Raw genomic sequence first — 19,743 nt, 5'->3', positions numbered from 1 at the left:
TAACCGGGTATGTAAACAAATTGTTGTTTTTGGCCTGACTTTCAGTGAGTGGTTTTAAGTATGGAACAAAATAATGCGAATAGAGTCCAAAATAGTATTGTTAATGTCTGCTTCGAAAGAGTTAAATTGAGAAAAATAATACAAAACAAGAACGCGTTTTTTAGTTTCTTGCCAAAGTTCGCCGATTTGGACAACGACAAGTGCTGAAGGTGAATATTAGGTAATAATAGCTCTTGTTCATTGAACTACCTTTATGAGCTTAGTGTGTTCCCCAACTGAATATTGTAAAATTTACTTATTGCTATAATTTGTCGGATATAAGGATATGATTGTCCAAAAGCCTGTCTAAGTTTTTAAGTCAAGCACTCTAAGCATCCCAAAAGGCTCAGTATCGACTATTTCGCACCTTTGGTAATCCGTTTTTCAGTATGGCTTTCTCAGGTTCCTTTTTGTCTGTCACTAATGCTGGCTTTTCCATCTTTGAAGGTATGTCAAGCTCACGTGTAAAATCGCTTGCCTCGAACTCGGACTTTTCATATTTTTCCAGAACTGGACGTTCATAGTCCGGTATCTCTGGTAGTTCTTCGTACTTTGGTTTGGTTTTGGGTTTGGATTTGACCTTGGACTTAGCCGGCTCTGGCTTCGGGTCCTCTTTGGGCGCAGCTATGGAAGTTTTTCGTAATTTGGGCAGCTCTTCCACCACAGCTTTTTCCTCTTGCACTAGCTGCAATATTTCATTATCGAATAATGTGTGACAAAAGCATAAAGTTAGTGCAAATACATTTTGTTTGAACTTATTTACTTGTACATACATACATACATTAGGTTAGTGAGGAAACAGAAAGTTAGTAGCAAATAGAGAATAAAAGTTTTAGCAGTGAAAATTGTTTAGAGTAGTGTCACCCGAAGTTAAGTAAGGACTCATGCGCACAGAGGGCTTACAAATGAGCTGATCAGCGAGCAGATAAGCGCGGAAGGAACAATCGTAGCGCAAGTATTCTAGCATGTAGATAAATTAAACAAATCTAAGTGTGATTGCTCTATCAGCGCTTATTAGTTCTCAGACCAGGTCATTTTTCAGCACAGCTGTAAGCTCTATGTGAGCGCGGTGCCTCTGACGTGGAAGAAAGAAAGCTCAGTATTTTTCAGAAGATAAAAGAGATAGACAGGGGTTGAAATGTTCCGACACTTATAATTAAAACAAATTTGTAAATATTATCTATGCGATGAATTTTATGAGAAAATTTCATTTATTTTAACTGTTATAGTCCAACGGGCAACGTGTGACTTTGGCACCTCTAGAGTTTTCAAGGGTGGATAAAAAAACTCATTTTTTAATCAGTCTGGCTCCTTGGGATATCAGAGTTGATACTCCCTCGAAACCGGAAAGATTGCGAGACTGGTAGGGAGGTGAAAAGTGGGTGACAGACGAGGCTAAAGTGGCAATTAACAGAGAACTATTTACACTATTATAATCAGGCTAAATTTTATGAATTATCGTAAATCGAATCCTCAGAAAAGCTTATATTTTAAGCCAAACAATAATTCGGGGGGGTTTCAGACAAGGTGATTTCTCATGTGATTTCTTTAATCTGATTAGGAAAAAATAATAAGAGCCGCAGAACTGAACCACTCAGACACAAGAGCGTGCAATTGCTGGCATATGCCGATGACATCGACATCATCGGTAAAAACAAGGGCTACGTCTGTTCTGCCTTCTCGGGTCATGCCATATGAATACGCTCCAGCTCTGAAAGTATTCAACGCGGGTCGCGATGCTGATCAAATAGGAAGATGAAGGCCCTTTACTGCGTTGGAAAGACCAGGTGGAGAAGAATTTGGTTCCACTTGGTATTTGCAGTTGGCGTCAGTTGCCACAAAAGAGAGACGACTGGCGTGGTCTGTTGAACTCGGCCAAAATTGCTTAGGCGGTTACAGCGCAAACAAAGAAGAAATTGATTTACTAAAATGTCACAACGCACTCATGATGAAAAATCTAGCCTGACTATAAATGGTGTAAGAAAAACGTTGCCAACTCTTGAACTATTAGATTAATAGTATCGTAAACGTCGCTTAAATTTAATTCTTACACACCGCTTTTTATTTGATAAAGCTTAAAACTTAATAAACGTAAAGGAAAAGATTTCAAGCCACTTATCAAATGACATTCTTATAAGCAGTGAAAAAGTTAACATTTTGTACAAATTTGGAAAATTCCAACCCAAAAGAACAGATAGATTTTATCTAATGGATTTTATGAGAAGCTTTTTCATGGTAGAAATACACTCGGCGGTTAGTCATTGCCTGCCGAGGGGGCCGCTGTTAGAAAAAACTTTTTATAATTTATATGTTGCCAGGAATCGAACCGTGGTCCTACGGAGTGGTAGTGCGCACTTCTAACCACTCAGCCACAGCGGCCGCTTTTATCATTCCGTTAAAAAAGCTGGATATAGATCAATCATTAAACCATGTAGACAATTTCTCACCTTTGGTATTTGCCGTTTTTCGGCAGGCTTTAGTTTTGGGATTTCTTCTTTTATTTGTTGTGGGCTCTTATTCGCTTCAATTTTCTTGCTTTCGAGTTTCTTTTAAAATATACATTTATTGTTAAGGTCAGTTTAGGACGTGGCTTTTCGGGGAAGCATTTACAAAGGATTAATATTTTTTGCTAGAAAAACATTATCTTTCAAATAAATGTAAGTGTTTTGTTTATTCACATCGCAGTTTCGTACGATTAACGCAATCGGAAACAGCGGCCGCAGTATCATTTCAAATCTGCATTTATTTGGTATATTTAAGTGAAAAAATTGAATAATCCTTTGGTTTTTTAAGGGAAATGCTTCTCTTGAATTCAAAAACGCAATTTACCTCAAGCGCCTTCTTTTCCACAACGGATGACCTTCTAGACGACATGTTGGATTCGTCCATTTGCTGTTAAACAATTCAACATAAATCACCCAAATGTACAATATATGGGAGTTACATATACTTAGTAAGTGTAATTACTAAACAATTACATATGCATTTCATATTCAATACATACCACAACCGATGAGCGCCTCGATGATACTTTTTCTCCATCCATTATGGTGGTCTCCTCTGTTTTTATTACAGACTTCCTACGAACTTCTAATTTATGTTCTTCTTGTATACTTGCCTATTATATATTGTAAAATATATGATGACATAGTTCACATTATATACACATTATATACACATTAGGAGCGGCAAATTTTAGCATTTTGTATAATAATGATCCGCCAAGAATCTCCCCTCTCTAGGATAATTGTAAGAGGTCCTGCGTCGAGCATTTAGTTTTCCTGTAGGAATTACGCATTAGTTCTTTCCTTTTGAGGTCAATATAATTTTCTAGGATCAATGAAAACGCTCGAAACTGTAAGAACACATTGATTACATGCCGTTTAAGTATTATGCATGCTCATATCCTTAAAGTCCAAAAAAATGTGACTAGATTTGACCCAAATAGGACAAGGGATTAAAAAAGGATAACTTAATAATAATAATAGATTGGCGCTTACACATATGTTAGTGTTTGGCCAAGCTTCTCCTCCGATTTGTGGCGTGCGCCTTGATGTCGTCACTCAAAGAGGAGGGACCTACAGTTTTACGCCGACTCCGAACGGCGATTGTATTTTTATGAGAAGCTGTTTTTCATGGCAGAAATGCACTCGGAGGTTTGCCATTGCCTGCCGAGGGACGACCGCTGTTAAGAAAAAACCTGTTTCCTAATTTTTTTTTGCAATGGTGCTTCGACCAGGGCTTGAACCCAGGCGCTGCGGAGTGGAAGCGCACACTTAGGAATTTAAATAATCTGAGCTTGCATAAAAAATAAAGAAAATGATATTGTCCTCAAAAAGAAAGAACTAATTTTCTTACGTGTAATTCCTATGTGAAAACTAAATGCTCGACGCGGACCTTTTACAATTGTCCTAGAGAGGGGAGATTCATGGAAGATCAATACTATACCAAATGCTATAATTTTAGTCCTTTGCCGTTCGCATTGCGGGATTTTTTTATTTTGACGTGGTTTAGTATATATGTATTTGTAAGTGCAGATGTACGTAGATGTACGATAGAAGTCCTACCATTGATCAAGAAACAAAACAAGGCTTAAGTAGTTATAGAGCATTAAATAAAAATTAATCAGCTGGTGTTGTTGAAATTTAGAGCACATTTATAATTTCGTAATGCATTTACATATATGCGAATCTTCCCCGATCAAAAAGAGCATCGTAGAAAGTTATACAGTAAACATCCCAGTTTTCTTAAGAAAAATTCTTGTTTATCGCACCAGTAAATAGTTATTGTAAAATATTCAGATTCTCACGTGGAAGACTAGCACATTTTATTATTCGCGTCGGAGAGTAGCACATTTCAAAATAAAGGGCGTTCAACATTCATTGCTCTGTGTAAAGTCGTATTTAACACCTATGTCTGCGTGATTTTTGCTAGTTTTTGATGATAAATAAATTAATTAAGTAAGTGTAATAAGCTCAAATTGTTTTGAATTCTCTTATTTGTTATTAATACTATATGTACATTAGGGTGGTCCTTAAATGTAGGCGTCAAATTTTTAAATCAGATTTCCTAAGCCTCATCCCCTACGTCGATGATACTATAGCCGAAGATATCACATATAAATTTTGGTACCGATTTGAGGCGGTTAAGGCGTGTCGCGCAGGAGGCAAATTTCAGATTCCTCAATGGAGACTCAAAAAATTTAAATTAATTTTTTTTTCACCTACTTAGTATCAAAAATCGATACTTCTTTAGTCGAAGATATCGCTTATACATTTTGGTCCTTATTGAAGCCGGTTAAGGCGTGTCGCACAGGGGTCAAACTTCAGATTACCCTACGAAAAGGTCTTAACCGACTGCAATCGGGACCAAAATTTAAATGTTATATCTTCGACTTTAGTGGTATCGATTTTCGGTATTAAATGAAGAAAATAATTTTAGTTTTTTGAGTCTCCATAGAGGCTTCTGGCCTTTGATCGCTTTGCGGACCGCCTTAACCAACTCCAATCGGGACCAAAATTTATATGTGATATCTTCGACTATGGTAGTATAGATTTTGGGTATTAGATGGAAAAAAATTCATTTTAATTTTTTGAGTCTCTATAGAGGAATCTGAACTTGCCCTGTGCGACACGCTTTAACCGTCTCCAATCGGAACCAAAATTGATATGTGATATCTATGATCGCGGTATTACCGATTGAGGGAGTAAAACTGACAAAAATAGTTGATTTGATTTTTAAAGACCACCCTAATGTACATATATGTTTTTCGTATTTATAAATAAAGACTCCCTGAGGAAACGTAAACGTTTGTTTTTACTTGATTTTGTTTGAAATAACCGACCGAGAAGCTCCAGACGCAACATTAAACTTATAAAATGCATCCAAGGGCCGGTTATTCAATGTCCGGTTAACATATATCGAAGGTAGAAGCTCTGGTTAAATATAACGAATGCTTTAACGAACACATTTTATATGCATGTTGTTGGAAACGTCGATAATGATGTTGAACTGGTAGGTACTGATAACCAGTCATTGACGCCGTAAGTTTTGTTTTTGTACGGCTTATACCACCTTAAATGAATTCGCCTTGTGTGCTACTCCTCCAAGCGGCAATCTGAAATGTGCTACTCCTTCAAGTGAGAATCTGAAATGTGCTACTTTTCTGCGGGAATAATGAAATTTTCTACTCTTCGAAGCGAATAGCGAAATATGCTACTCTTCGCAGGGACCGACGAAATGCTTTTTACAATCGTACCTTCTACTTCATACTTTTCTACTTATTGCAGCGGTCATTATTGCTCGTCGAATGTAACCACTATCGTTTATCGATGTCAAATAGTAAAACCGAATTTAACCCTTTCGAAATATTTATTTGGAATTTTCGAGATTAAACGGCGCAGTGAGAGCAAGCTCATAATCATTCGTAAGAACTAGCGCGCAGATAGAACATATTAATAATATTGGAACATCGGAAGGCAATAAGGAAAATCGTAAAAAACTATGCATAAAAATTATTGTTTAGCTTTTGGAAACTGTAATTTTGTTGTATTAGGGAGTTGACAAGGTGTTGTATGCTGTCGTATTGTTGTATGTGGTAAGCTTTATAAGCTTAAATAAATGTTTAGAGGACTTGAAACTACAACCAGCTTTTTTTAACACTGTGAAAATTCATAATATATATGACTTTTATCAGGGGTGGAGCAATTTAAAATTTTTAGAGTTTTGATAGTTTTTAATTTCTTGAAGTTTCCCCTTTTTAATAACATGAGTGGAATTCCTAAATTTTCTAATCTTCAAAACTTTGTGAATTTTAGAAATTTTAGTAAATCCCAATAATTCAATATAATGACTAGATTTCTAAAAATTTTTNTTAGAGTTTTGATAGTTTTTAATTTCTTGAAGTTTCCCCTTTTTAATAACATGAGTGGAATTCCTAAATTTTCTAATCTTCAAAACTTTGTGAATTTTAGAAATTTTAGTAAATCCCAATAATTCAATATAATGACTAGATTTCTAAAAATTTTTTTTTTCAAAAATTTTGAGAATTGTAGGAATTCTAACAAATGTTTTCTAAGTAAAAGTGTCGAATATACAAAATTGATCAAACGAAATTAAAAGTTTTCGAATGTTGAAAATATTTTCATATTTCGTCGTTTTTGGAAATTTAAAAAATCTTCGTAATTCTTGAAGATTCAAGAAAATTTTGGACATTGATGTTTTCAAAATTTTCAAAAAATTTAAAATTCTCAAACTTTGTTATATCAATACAAAATTTTAGAAAAGTTCAGAAAAGTGGAACAATTTTAGAATTTTTCAAAAATGTTAATATCTTTTACATTTCAAAGAATTTTCTATTTTTTACACACAAGTACCATGAACATACGAATTTTTCGACAATTTGTGATGTTTCACATTTTTACATTTTAGGATGGATTTTAGGATAAATAAAATTCTAAAAATTTTGGAAAATATAAAAATTTCTAAAATCTCAATAATTTTGTACATTTAAAAATATTCTCATTTTACCAAAATTTCTAGAATCTCCCGGATTTCGATAGTTTTTGAAATTTTGGAAATTATCCTAAATATAAGAAATCCCAAGAAATTTAAAAATATTATAAAATTAAACATTTTGGAATTTTTTGTTTTCTGAACCTGTCAAAATATTCAAACTTGCTGTGACTTTCAACTGTGTAAAATAATACAAATTCGAAAATATAACAAAAAAGTAAAAATTGAAAATTAAGTACATAATTTCAAAATTTTGAAAATTCAGTGAATTAAATAACATAATACTTCGAGCTTAGCACACAGCTAAAATTTCAAACTCAAGTGAAATTTGACACACTTTTTCCATGAATTAAAATTTTCAAAAGCATCCATTCATTAGGTTTGTTCCCCAAGCTTCTCGAAGTCACTTCGAGTTACATATACGCGCTCCGCTCAGCAAGTAAGTTTTCGAGTTAAACTTTGCTCGAGTTTTTCTACAAGCAGCTTGTGGGACCTATTATTCTTGAAATGATATTTCACGATATTCAGTTGAATATTATGAAAATACATGTTATACAGTCTTGGGGGGGCGGGGGAAATTTCCCCAATTCCCCCTACCTGGGTCCGCCACTGCTTTTATGGTACCTTGCGAACGCCCTATATATATTTTTAGCCGTTTAAAGTTTACGACATACAACCATAAGACAGAATACAACTCCTTGTGTAGTCCGAAGTAGCGATTTTCAACGGGCTAAATACATTTTTTGTAGACTACGATGCTTTTCGAACAAACAATTAGCTTATATTCAAAGTGATGCTTAATTACATACAAATTAAATTTCCATAGAATACATTTAAAAATTCTTCCTCCTGCGTATCGACCGTTCACAAAAAAACAAATCACGGATTACTACCGAAACGAAACCCAGGGCCCAATTTCAGATGAGATATTTAAGTAGAGATCGTTGATTAACTTCGAAAATTAATTTTCAGATCACATATTTAAACTGAACTTACTTGACTATTTAAATATGAGATATCCAACACTGTGTTTATGTCAAGCAACAATCAGCTGTTCAGCACAGAATGTAAACAAATGAACAAATGCAATAATAACTTCAAGGAACAAGCAACAGTGGTGCCACTGTTTGGCATATTTAAATAAATGTGATTTTAAACCCAATGAAAGCCAAACGGCATCAAAAAACAACAATCCTAAATTAAACTTAAGTGCCATTCAATTCATCTGATATTGGCCCTTAGTGCAGGTTGTAGCAAGGGTCAAGTACAACTTGAAATTACTTTTCTTGTTTGTCCAGATTTCAAAAAAAAAAACGTTGCAGTATAGTAAAAGTATTTAATATACTAAAAGGTTCGGATAGAAAAATTTTAAATTACTTACGACACAATGCATGAAGGGTGCATTCGAAAACGTCAAAATACAAACCACAAACCACGTCTAAACCACACTAGAAAAAGAAGTCAACCTAGTAGGAAACTAGGATTTAACCGTGGTTGCACACATTTGGCATTACAATCAACTGAGGTTTAGAAATAAAAAAATACTTGTATTTTGACGTTTTGGAATGCAGCTGAACTTGGTGTGATCCACCCTATACTCACACTAATGACCCACGGTTTTCTTTTTGAGTCTCATAAATGGTTTATGATGACTTTCAAAAAATTTCAAATCAAAACTTATCAAGACAAATTATATGGGTCCAGGAAAAAATATTTTATACTTTTTAGTCCATTTATAGGAACGTGGTATATTAAAAAGTTGATTTATTTGATTTTTTTAATAAAAAACGTTATCTATGTACGTACTAGGCGCACTTATGTATATATCTATATGGGCAAATCTAAAACACAGGTAACCTTTGTGTTATTTAGCTTTATTTTTATTGTTGTAAACTATATCAAGATGGTTGCTCAAAGACGTATACTTGAATCCTCAAAAAAAATTTTGTTCAAGTTGCTGCATAACTTTTGAATTATAGGTGTTTAAATTAAACAAATAATGAAAACAAGTGAATTTTGTATGTAATTTTTAAGAGGGGCACAATTAGTATAGGGGAGTCCCTTAAACGATGTTTCTACGAGAAGTGATCCGCTCTCTAATTCGTAATTCGCTCTCTCATTCGTCATTGGCGCCCCCATTACGAACCGAATCACGTAATTCGGCATACAAAATTTTGAGAGCGAATCACTTCATTCGTAGGTAATTCAGATCGAATCACCATGCGAATCAAGAACAAATCGTTGTCTTCTCTAATTTGTATCGATAACGGCTGTCAAAACACATAGACCACACACATCCCGACCAGCACAAACATTGAAAAAATAGCTGGATTCGTTAAAACTATTGATTTAGTTATTTAACCACTACGAATGTTTTCTCCACCGTTGAGATGCTCAATAAAAAACACATTAAACAATAAACAAAGGCAAAGAACAAGAATCAGAGATGCAAAGTGAATCACGAATGTGTAATGTAAACAGGTTGATTCGCCGTTCGTAATTGAGAGAGCGAACCACGTGATTCGGCCGTTTTAAACTCGTAAAGTCATAAACCGCGTAAAACTCGTAAGTTTACGAGGCTTTAATGGGAACGCCCCCTTTGTGAAAAGGTGTAAATAGTTGCGTAAAGTGACTGTTTGACAGATCAACCAGGATTTTGTGAAGCAATTTTTGTTTCGTAGTATCTTCGATAACATCCCGCCATCTTGTCTCTATCACTCTTGGCTAAAATACAATTAAAAATGCGGAAAATTAGCAGAAAACCTAAGTCAATACAGCTAGTGGATGAAATTCATTCTTTTTATTTGCAAATTACTTTTTTCATTTATTTTCATTATTTAATCATATATTTTAGTATAAAAATTCAGCCGCTCGGCAACACTGAAGTTTACGAGATCGTTTGCGCATCAAATTTGCCTCGTAAATTTACGAGGGGCTGGTAAATAGAGCTCCATACAAATTTTGACAGTTCTATTATGTCATAACTTTTGAGCCAATTAGTACTTATGTGTACACTTCATATGTAGTTGGTAAGTAAAGTGTGCTTTATAAAATAACTATTTAAATGGCAAGTAACAAAAAGTGTGTAACTGTACTTTCGACTGAGGGAGTTATTTATAAAATAGTTAAAATTTAATCAAATTTTCAAGTTCCTTTATCTGGAAAACCGGGGCCAATCTGGTAAAACGGGGGATGCCAATGAAATTAGAAGGTCCCAATAAAGTGAGTTCTACTTTCAAAATCTTTGCTCAGAAGTTACAACTTGCACAGCGTAATTTGAACACAAATTTTTTTTTGTTTTCTTTTTCTGCGATCTTAATGTTTATTCCTAGTCTAACTTTTGAAGCACTTAATGAAAATGGATTACACTTACATTTATCGATTTATTAAGAGATTACGAATAGAACCATATATAAAACATAGGTGTGCCCACAAATCAAAAAATGTAACTTTTTATTTTGAAGATGCACCTGTTTTTTAGAACTCTTTTATAAAATTTTGGAAATCAAATATTTGTTTCGAAAAGAGGATTTATAGACCTTTAAAATAACGTGTAAGGATTAGTGTTGGGAAGCATCGAGTACTTTTGAGGAAAGAGTTTTTTAGTATCGATACTTTTAAGGATCGGGTATTTTTCAGAGTACTGAGTACTTTCTTTAAATATATGTATACATACATGTTAGAAGCATTTCAATGCTTAGCTGGCAGCACTTGGTACAAGAATTGTACTTGACAACTATTGAAACTTTAAATTGAGTACAATCATTTCTGAATACCGGTAAATGTAAATAGAATTTAGTACTTTTAAGTATCTATTCGACACTTAATACCGAATACTTTGAAACGATCCTGAGTACATGTATCAAAGTGATGATACCTTTTAAAATTGGTTGCTGACGATCCTTTTGAGAATCGAGTTATGAGTACTTTTGGTATCAATACTGCCCAACACTAATAAAGATATTAAATGTTAAACTTAGACTGTTGGCTATTTTCATCGGGTAAAATGGAAAAGTCATTAATATTTTCTTAAACATGATTTTTACAATGGATCTTTGCCAAAAAATAGGCTTTCATACAATTTTTGAAACTGGGCCTAGCACCCACCTATATCAAACACGTGTATCCCGAAAATCATTGCCTATTCAATATCACGAGCTCCTCCCCCGTTACGGAAATTACAAAAAACTCAAAGCTAGCCAAATCTTAGGAGAGGTTTCTGTCCGATTTCGAAACTTTTGAAGATAGAGCTTACGGATGCCAAGAACAATGCGTATACTAAATTTGGTACAGATCAGTTTAGCAGCTTTGTTTATTTATTTAGATATACCTATACGATATAAGTGTGCCTTGCCTATTTTCCGAAAACTTTATGAAACCCTAATTTTTTGCTAGCGCCCCATTGTATTAATAATTTTTTAGCAAACTTTGATGAATTCCTTTGCCACACTGCGCACAAGAACTGAAAGTACAATACATACACGCATGTACATAAATTCAAGGCCGTATTTCTACTTTAATTGTTTAACTTTGACAGTCTGTATGCGGTTGCATTAGATAAATGAATACGTCATATTTGGCGACATTCATAGCAATTTTTAAAGTAGCGATGGTCGAAGTTGGGAAGATGGAGAAAAATATGAACTTCTTAAAATTTACCCGTCGAAGATTGCTAACAATCAATGGATGTTGAATAATAGATCTCTATACATCATTTTATACGCCTATAAATCCTCTTTCATAATATAAATGATTTTTCAAATTAGGTACAAAGATTAGTTTGTTTTAATGCCGAAGGCTTCACATCTTTGATGAACATCAGTAATGAATTTTTTGGGAGCTAAAGAAAATGATTAGAAGAGTTATATAACAAAAACACATCTCTGAGCAATCAGTGGTATGGAAGATATATTTTATAGAGCACCGATCTAAATGATTTTCACAGTAGGCTTTGTATAATCGATAAGTAAACAGGTCACACAATTTCGTGGTTTTAGCTGCCTAAACAACGGAGTTATGTAAATTTACATGGTTCTATCCCTTCTTCTTCTGGTACTCACAAACATTGGACCAAAGCTATAATACCATCTAATATATAAAATTCTCGTGTCACGGTGTTAGTGGTCGAACTCCTCCCAAACGGCCCTACCGATCTTTATGAAATTTTGTGTGTATATATGGTAGGTATGAGAATCGGATGTCAAGTATATTTCATACCACTAGGTGCAGAGCGCGTGGCACCTCCCATACAAACCAATTTTTTTATACTGCATATCTCTGGTAGTGTTCATGGTAGAGTATTCGGACATGGTATGGAGATATACGACAACAATCGCATACTCATAAAGAAAAATTGTGGTTATTGGAAAAGGGGGCGTGGCACCTTCCATACAAACCGAATTTTTCATACTGCATATCGCTGGGAGTGTTCATGGTAGAGTAGTGGAATTTGGTATTCATATATAAAATCAATCGCATAGTCATGAATAAAAATTGGGGCTATTGGAAAAAGGGGCGTGGCACCTCCCATACAAACCGAATTTTTCACACTACATATCTCTGGAAGTGTTCATGATAGAGTACTGGAACTTGGTAGTCCCATACAAACCGAATTTTTCATACTGCGTATCTCCGGAAGTGTTCATGGTAGAGTACTCGAACATGATATGGAGATATGAATATGAAGTGGAAGTGTTCATGGTAGAGTACTCGAACATGGTATGGAGATATGAATATGAAATCAATCCCGTACTCTTAGAGAAAATTGGGGCTTTGTGAAAACGAGGCGTCGCGCCTTTCAAACGCACTGAAACTATTACGTATCTTTGTATCATACACACTTTTGCTAGGTTATTTAAGACGGCAATGGAAATATGCCTTCTGACAACCACCAAACCATAATATTAGAAGATATATGCGTCACTGAAAATCATGAACGTGAACTGTTGGCAAAAATGTTAGACCAAAATGTTTCAATACAAAAAATTTATTTTGGGCGGGACGATGTTCGCCGGGTCTACTAGCTATACTATAAGAAACCTGTTATCACATTGTACTCAACTCTTCCTAAAACCTACACTAAGTTTAGATTCGGGTTTTTCCCAGGTTTTTCGCGCTGTGTTATTCTTATTTTTTAGTTTGAGATAATTGCAAAGATTTTATTAGTTAAGCGAAGTTACGTATTATTTTTGAAGAGTTTATTTCATTAAAAAATTTATAATTTTGCTTAAAATATTTAGTATTGAAATAATTTCAGATTGGTTACTTACCTTTCGATCGGCTTTCCTTATGGCGGTTATTTCAGGCTGTCCCTGTTGATGTGGCGTCAATTAGAAGAGAAGAAGAATTTGCAAATACAAATACATACTACAGTTATTCTCAATCAAAATTAATGAAAAAGTACTATGCTAGCTAGTTATAAATAATAAGCTCTAATTTGGCTGAAGCATTTAACGACTTCAGCAATGCCTAGCAAATAATATAAGCGTTATAGGTAGAAATCCTAATGGGTGTAGCTAAGCTGGCAAGCCTAAATGAGACCATGAGAACGGAAGTGGCCTAAACCGATTTTTTTTTTCTTTACTTACCTACTTAAAATGGTCTCAAATGCGATAAATTTTAAAATAAAAGTCGCTTATTTATTAATTTTAAGGTACAAAGCTACATATCATACCATCATATTAAGGAATAAATTACCTTTACTTTAAAATTTATCGCATTTGAGACTATTTTAAGTAGGAATTTAAGTACAGAAAAAATATTTTCGGGTTAGGCTCATATATACTTATGAAAAAATGTAAATTTTAGAAAGCATCAAATCCTGCTTATAGCGCTCTTACACGATATGTATTTGCATATGTTAGTGGTCGCAAACTATCGATCACACTATCGATAGTATCGAAGGGACATCACTATCGCAACTATCGATGGCGACTACTATCGGCCATATTGGAAGTTCGATACTATCGATACTATCGAGAAATTGCCATATTATATTATTGAAACGCGTTTGTGTGATATTTTTTATAATACTCGTGCGCATAGTGTAACAAAATATGGACAAATATCTAACTCACAATGTAAAAGGTAATGTGTTTGTTATAGATAAGTTTATATCGCATGTGTTTCATTATATAAAATAACTTTTAGAGAAAACTAGAGCTTAAGTCATGAAGTTTTTTGTACAAAAAAATCTCCGCATAAAATCATAAAAGTAAAAATGTTAAAGTTGTATAAGAAAGTAAACAAGAATTTAAGTAAATTAACGAACATTTTATAGTATCGTGACTTTTTCTTTTTTTCTTTAAAGCTTATTAATTTTTTATAAAAGTCCAGCTTATCGTCTAATGAAAACCATGTAAATCCCAATTTCAAACTTTGTGCAACAATTAATAAAATTCCTCACAGTTTCACCAAAATTTCAAACTTTGGAATCAGAATTTTGAGAAAAATGTTTGGTATGCAATTTTATAGTCCTTTAAACTTTAGTATAATAAACCGTGTCACCCATTTTGTTCTATACAAAGAAGTTCATTTTTATATGGAAGAAAATGCTGCATTCAAATTAAAAGAATGCATCCACACTATCGAGACCATCGCCGGCAGCGCACTATCAGGACTATCGATGGCACTGCACTATCGGAAAAAATGACTATCGGCACAATCGATAGTGACCCAAAAAACGATCATTAACTATCGATGGTGTCCACTATCGATAGTTTGCCACCACTAGCATATGTACATATGTGGTACATACGAGTAGATACAAAAAGTATAATTTACATATGCAAATACATATTGTCTAACAGGGCTGTTGGCCGTTGACAAGCAGCCATTTATTTGCAATTGCATTTAAGAACAAAGTATGTGACGTTCGTAATTTTGAAGTTTGCTACTTTTGTTTTGTTGTGTTTATCTCTTTCTTTATATGTATTTTTGAGGTAGTTTATTTCAATATCGAAAGTGATTTATAAGCGATTTTCAATGCATTTTTTATCCAAGCATAATTACAAATGAAGTGCGTGGCACACGTTTTGGCCGGCATTAATTTAGATCAGGGATGGCCGTCGCAGTGCTTAAGCACACTGGATGCCACTCCACTGGATGCATATCCAAGATTAAAAAGTCCACAATTTTTATGGAAATTTTTTGCATTTGTCTAGAGTTCGAAAGTTTGAATTAATTTTATGGTTTTGGCTAAAGCATGAAAAATATTTTTATAAAATAAAACAAAAAATTTTACTTCAAAATCATTCTGAATATTAAAAATAAAATCACCATGCATTCAGTTTTGATCGCCAGTGTAACTTTGTTTTGTTCAAAGGATATTGCATTTTTATTTTCGAATGGGTTTGTTGTTCAATAAGCGAATAAATCCATTTTTTGTTGAATGAATTTTGTTTTATTTGTCCCCCGAACCCCCTAATACTATTAGAAACTAGTTATTTAAAAAAATGTTAAGCTACGAATTAATAGTTTGTGGTACTGCTTTAGGGAAAACTTATCCCTATATATACGGTGACCATATTTATGGGAGCCGAATACGGGACAAAAAATAATTTTGCAAATTTTTTCAACAAAAACTTACAGATCTTAAAGTCCAAGATCCTAGATTTCTGAACCCTGAAACAGCATCCTTATAGTAACATCTCAAATTTGTGGGATATTTTTCTAGAAATTTTCAGCCAGCGAAATTTGTTAAACAATTCGTTAAATTTTAGTATTATAAAGTGTAATTTTGAAATCTTTAAGACTTTTTTGGCAATTTTTTTGTTGACGGTGTAACGCAGTTTTTCATAAAAAGAAGGTATCTATGTTCAACCATTTCTTTAAAGGAGATGCAAATGAGCATCACTTTCTACTTTCACTTTATTATACTCGAATATAATGAGCTACAAAACTGCAAACCAAATATTTTTTCTAAAGATTCTAATTAAAAGTTTTGAAATTTTGGTGAAACATTGCAGAATTAATTTTTAACGTTGTTTTGCACGAAGTCGGAACTTTGGATTTATACGGTGTTTATTAGGAAAAGAGCTTTACTTTCATAAAAAAAATAATAAACATTAAATAAACCAAAGAAAAATGGCCAAACCTTGCTAAAAAGTCGTGACCTGATTTATATTTTGGTCAATGTATGTATTCCTCAATTCGAATCACAGGCATTCAGATTAGAAATAATAGCGGTTTATATATTCAAAAATCGTACCAGGAAATGCTAGATCGATAATTTCGCCCCCCCCCCCCCCCCCCCCCCCCCCCCCCCCCCNCCCCCCCCTCTAACTTTCAAGTTTTTTCCTATGTATATACTATATAACAAATTATATACTCAATGCTAACAAAATAATTAGTAAATTGATTTAAAAACTAGATATGTGGATCATCCGATTCTATATCAAGTTATTCTCGCTAACTGCAAAGCACTTCCATTTATGAAGGGTAAAAGCATGGCTTCAGTCGACAATGAGCGAAAATGGATTGAACGGTAAACTACTAAAATTTCATTTCATTTCAATACTTAGCAATCCTTATGAACCAATTTAATCCGCATAAATTCTACAGTTTCCTCTTTCATTTAAAACCCACACTTAGGGTTGCCAGATTTTGAAACTGAGAAAGGAGTACATTTATATTTTCGATGACATAAAAAAGGAGTAAAATTTTTTTTTTAATTTTTTGTGCAATTTATTGTTACAAATTACAAGTAATTAGGTACAAACAAACAAAGATATCTTATAAATCTTTTTCAAAGCAACAATAAATGTGAAAAATAATAAATAAAAGAGACGGTGATCGAAGGGGGAGTGGACGTGGCAGCTTTTCCGACCTTTTTGGAGAGGGCATGAACCGCCATTGACAAAAATGTTACTCCCGACCACCAAGGGCCCCTATGGTTCCCCAGGGACCCCTTAGAAAAATTGCCAAAAGTCACAATTTCCACTTGCGTCCCACAGTATTTTTGCGTAGAATTCGGTTCTCAATGACCGCCCTTATAGGAAAGTTTCCCCAACTAAAAAACTAAAAACTACAAAAGAATTCCAGACTCTTCCTGAATGTATGGCCATTTTTTTATTTTAAGCCTTATAATTAATTTAATATTTTTTTTTTAATATTAATTTTATATTTTTTTAATTTAAGCCTTATAATTAATTTAAATTTTTATACCCGAGCGCCCTGCTCCTAAGGCCATGCTTACACCTTTACACTATCACACTTAACTTTGCTTACTAAGTAGTTTTTACTACAATATGAATGGCAACGTCCAGCGCATAAAATAATAACTGTCGCACAGGTTTTTTGAAAAATAAAAGGGTTCTTTATAGATTTTGTGTTTTTTTTTGTTAAGTTTGTAAATATTTTACTTTAATTTTATTAATTGGTTTTAAAATTTTAATCCTGATTTGCATTTGCCAGCTTTGAGAGATAAATATATGCGGCACGAACCTCTTTTTTAGGTGTATTTTTTCTTAGATTTTGTATAAAAAAAAGAAAAAAAAAACCTGTATAGGGTTAGTCGAATGAATGCCCTCCTAATCACCAGTTTCGAGTCTTTTCGATTGCTGAGTATGACGCCTTATGTTGGACAAAAGACGGAGTATAAATGACCCAAATGGGGGAAATTAGCCTATGGTTACAGAAGATATGTAATAAAGTAACCGGCGAAGACTTGCGCTTTTCTCCCAAACCCCCTTGTAAACCCAAATGAAGGTTAAATTTAAAGACTATACAATAACTACTTTTTTTACTTGCGCTTTTCTCGCAAAGTGTTTACCGCCGGTAAACCCAAATGAAGGTTAAATTTAAAGACTATACAATAACTACTTTTTTTACTTGCGCTTTTCTCGCAAAGTGTTTACCGCCGGTAAACCCAAATGAAGGTTGAAATTTAAAAACAAATTAATAAAATTGAAGCAAAATCTGTGAATAACTTATTTTTCAAAAAAAAAACACTGTGCAACAGATGTATATGATAAAATATTAATAGCTGGAAAAAGGAGTACAAAAGAAGTACAAAGATAATAAAGGAGTACATTTCCAGATATTTTTTTTGGGAGTACAAGGGAGAACATTGCAATAAAAAGGAGTACGTTTACTCCCAAAAGTAGTACGTCTGGCAACCCTACCCACACTTCTTCTCTAAGGATATTTAACTGCATTTTTTAAATCACTGACGTCAGAATGAAAAACTAAACACGCAATTTTACTATATTTGGCCCATGGTTTCGCGAATATATATTTTTTTGTGCAAAATTTACTATCGCACGGTGTTATATGTCTGATGAGCTAGACATTCACAAAAAAAAATATTAATTATTAAAAAAAGAGGAGATATAGCCACTACTGGTCAAGAAAATTATTGCCATCAGTGCAAATCACAAATCCCGAAAATCCTGGGACTATTTGCCAAGAATCCCGGGTTTTTCGGCACCTAAAAAGGCCTTCCTAGTATGTACATAACAAAATTAGAAAATAATGTATTTTTTTGCCTTTTTTCAAAGCTTATTTTGCCTTTTTTCAAGTTCGCTACATTTCGGGGGAGTCAATACACCTACAATCCGAGGAAATATTTGTTTGAAAACAATTTCCTTATAAGACAAACTTAAGTACTTTAATATCATAAAAATTCAATGAATAAAAATTAAAAAAAATAATAAAATAAAAATCATTTAAAAAACTCCGACCTCTCGAGTGGCACTACTGCGCTCTGTTCACTCGGCCATTGCGAGTGTTAGAGCTTAGAGAGTTTAATTATTTCTACCAAAATCCAAGTCTTTAATAAGGCATGATTTTTACACATATATGTGTACATATGTATAATATAAAAAAAGTGTACATATACATATACATAAATAGAAATGTTTGCAGGTACGCCTTACTTAATTCAAATTCAGGAATACCATGGATATTTTCAGTTGGAAAGGTTTTAATTTGTGTTCGAAGGAAAGTTAAATACATATAAAACAAGTACAGAAGTATAGGTTCGGGCGAAACGGAACTTTAAATACCCGGCGCACGTATTATGTATCGTTTTTTCACCCTTCAGTAAACCGCATGACAAGAAAGAGTATTTTTCCCGATGTCAAACAGTTTCAATAATATGCTATGATATACTGAAATAATTGGACCAAAGTTGGTGGAAATCGGTAAGGCGTTTATCGATATAAATTTATGTAGTCATAAGTGGGTGGCGCCACGCCCATTTAACAAAAATCAATAATCTTGAATCTTGTTAAACGATTGTTGTAAGTTGGCATCTTTAGTTATTGAAAGATCGGAGTTTTCGTATTTCTGAAATTTTCCGTTATATGGTAAGTGACAGTAATTTTAGTCCGATTTCAAAAATTTTCAGCATATTGCTTTTTGGCGCCAAGGTTGCAAATGTGCCGGTGTGATTGGTAGAAATTGAAAAACCGGGTACCGAGATACACATATGTAGGCGTAAGTGGGCGGTGCCACGCCCATTTTCCAAAAATTTCCCAAATGTCATTTTCTGCTAAGAGGTGATTGCATATATCGATTTGACATATTTCAATTTAGTTATCATATCTCAATCTCAGTTATCGTGTACACGGACAGACAGACGGACGAACGGACAGACATGGATTAATCGGTTTCTCCTTTCATTCTGAGAATTTATGTATACATTAGTCTATATCTATCTCGATTCGTTTTCACTGTTACAAACAACCG

General features: G+C 33.8%; 1 protein-coding gene across 20 annotated transcripts in view; it reads right to left on the bottom strand.

Moving 5' to 3' along the window:
• bt (projectin protein bent) overlaps positions 1 to 19,743 on the bottom strand; it is a 276,654-nt gene that overhangs the window by 161,755 nt on the left and 95,156 nt on the right. For 17 of the 20 annotated variants that reach the window (XM_017609687.1, XM_017609704.1, XM_017609702.1 and 14 more), the window contains 5 exons: positions 13,323 to 13,364; positions 3,044 to 3,157; positions 2,869 to 2,931; positions 2,487 to 2,585; positions 407 to 724 (listed from right to left, as the gene is read on the bottom strand). In XM_017609687.1, coding sequence (XP_017465176.1) covers positions 407 to 724; positions 2,487 to 2,585; positions 2,869 to 2,931; positions 3,044 to 3,157; positions 13,323 to 13,364 — 636 coding nt within the window. The remainder of the gene's footprint in view (positions 1 to 406; positions 725 to 2,486; positions 2,586 to 2,868; positions 2,932 to 3,043; positions 3,158 to 13,322; positions 13,365 to 19,743) is intronic. The other 3 variants (XM_017609697.1, XM_017609700.1, XM_017609694.1) reach the window with 2 other exon arrangements.

Source organism: Rhagoletis zephyria, unplaced genomic scaffold, assembly GCF_001687245.7.
Source record: "Rhagoletis zephyria isolate East Lansing unplaced genomic scaffold, Rhagoletis_zephyria_1.1 Rzeph_scaffold_00248, whole genome shotgun sequence".
Classification (NCBI taxonomy): domain Eukaryota; kingdom Metazoa; phylum Arthropoda; class Insecta; order Diptera; family Tephritidae; genus Rhagoletis; species Rhagoletis zephyria.
This window is presented reverse-complemented; position numbering and strand designations above follow the sequence as displayed.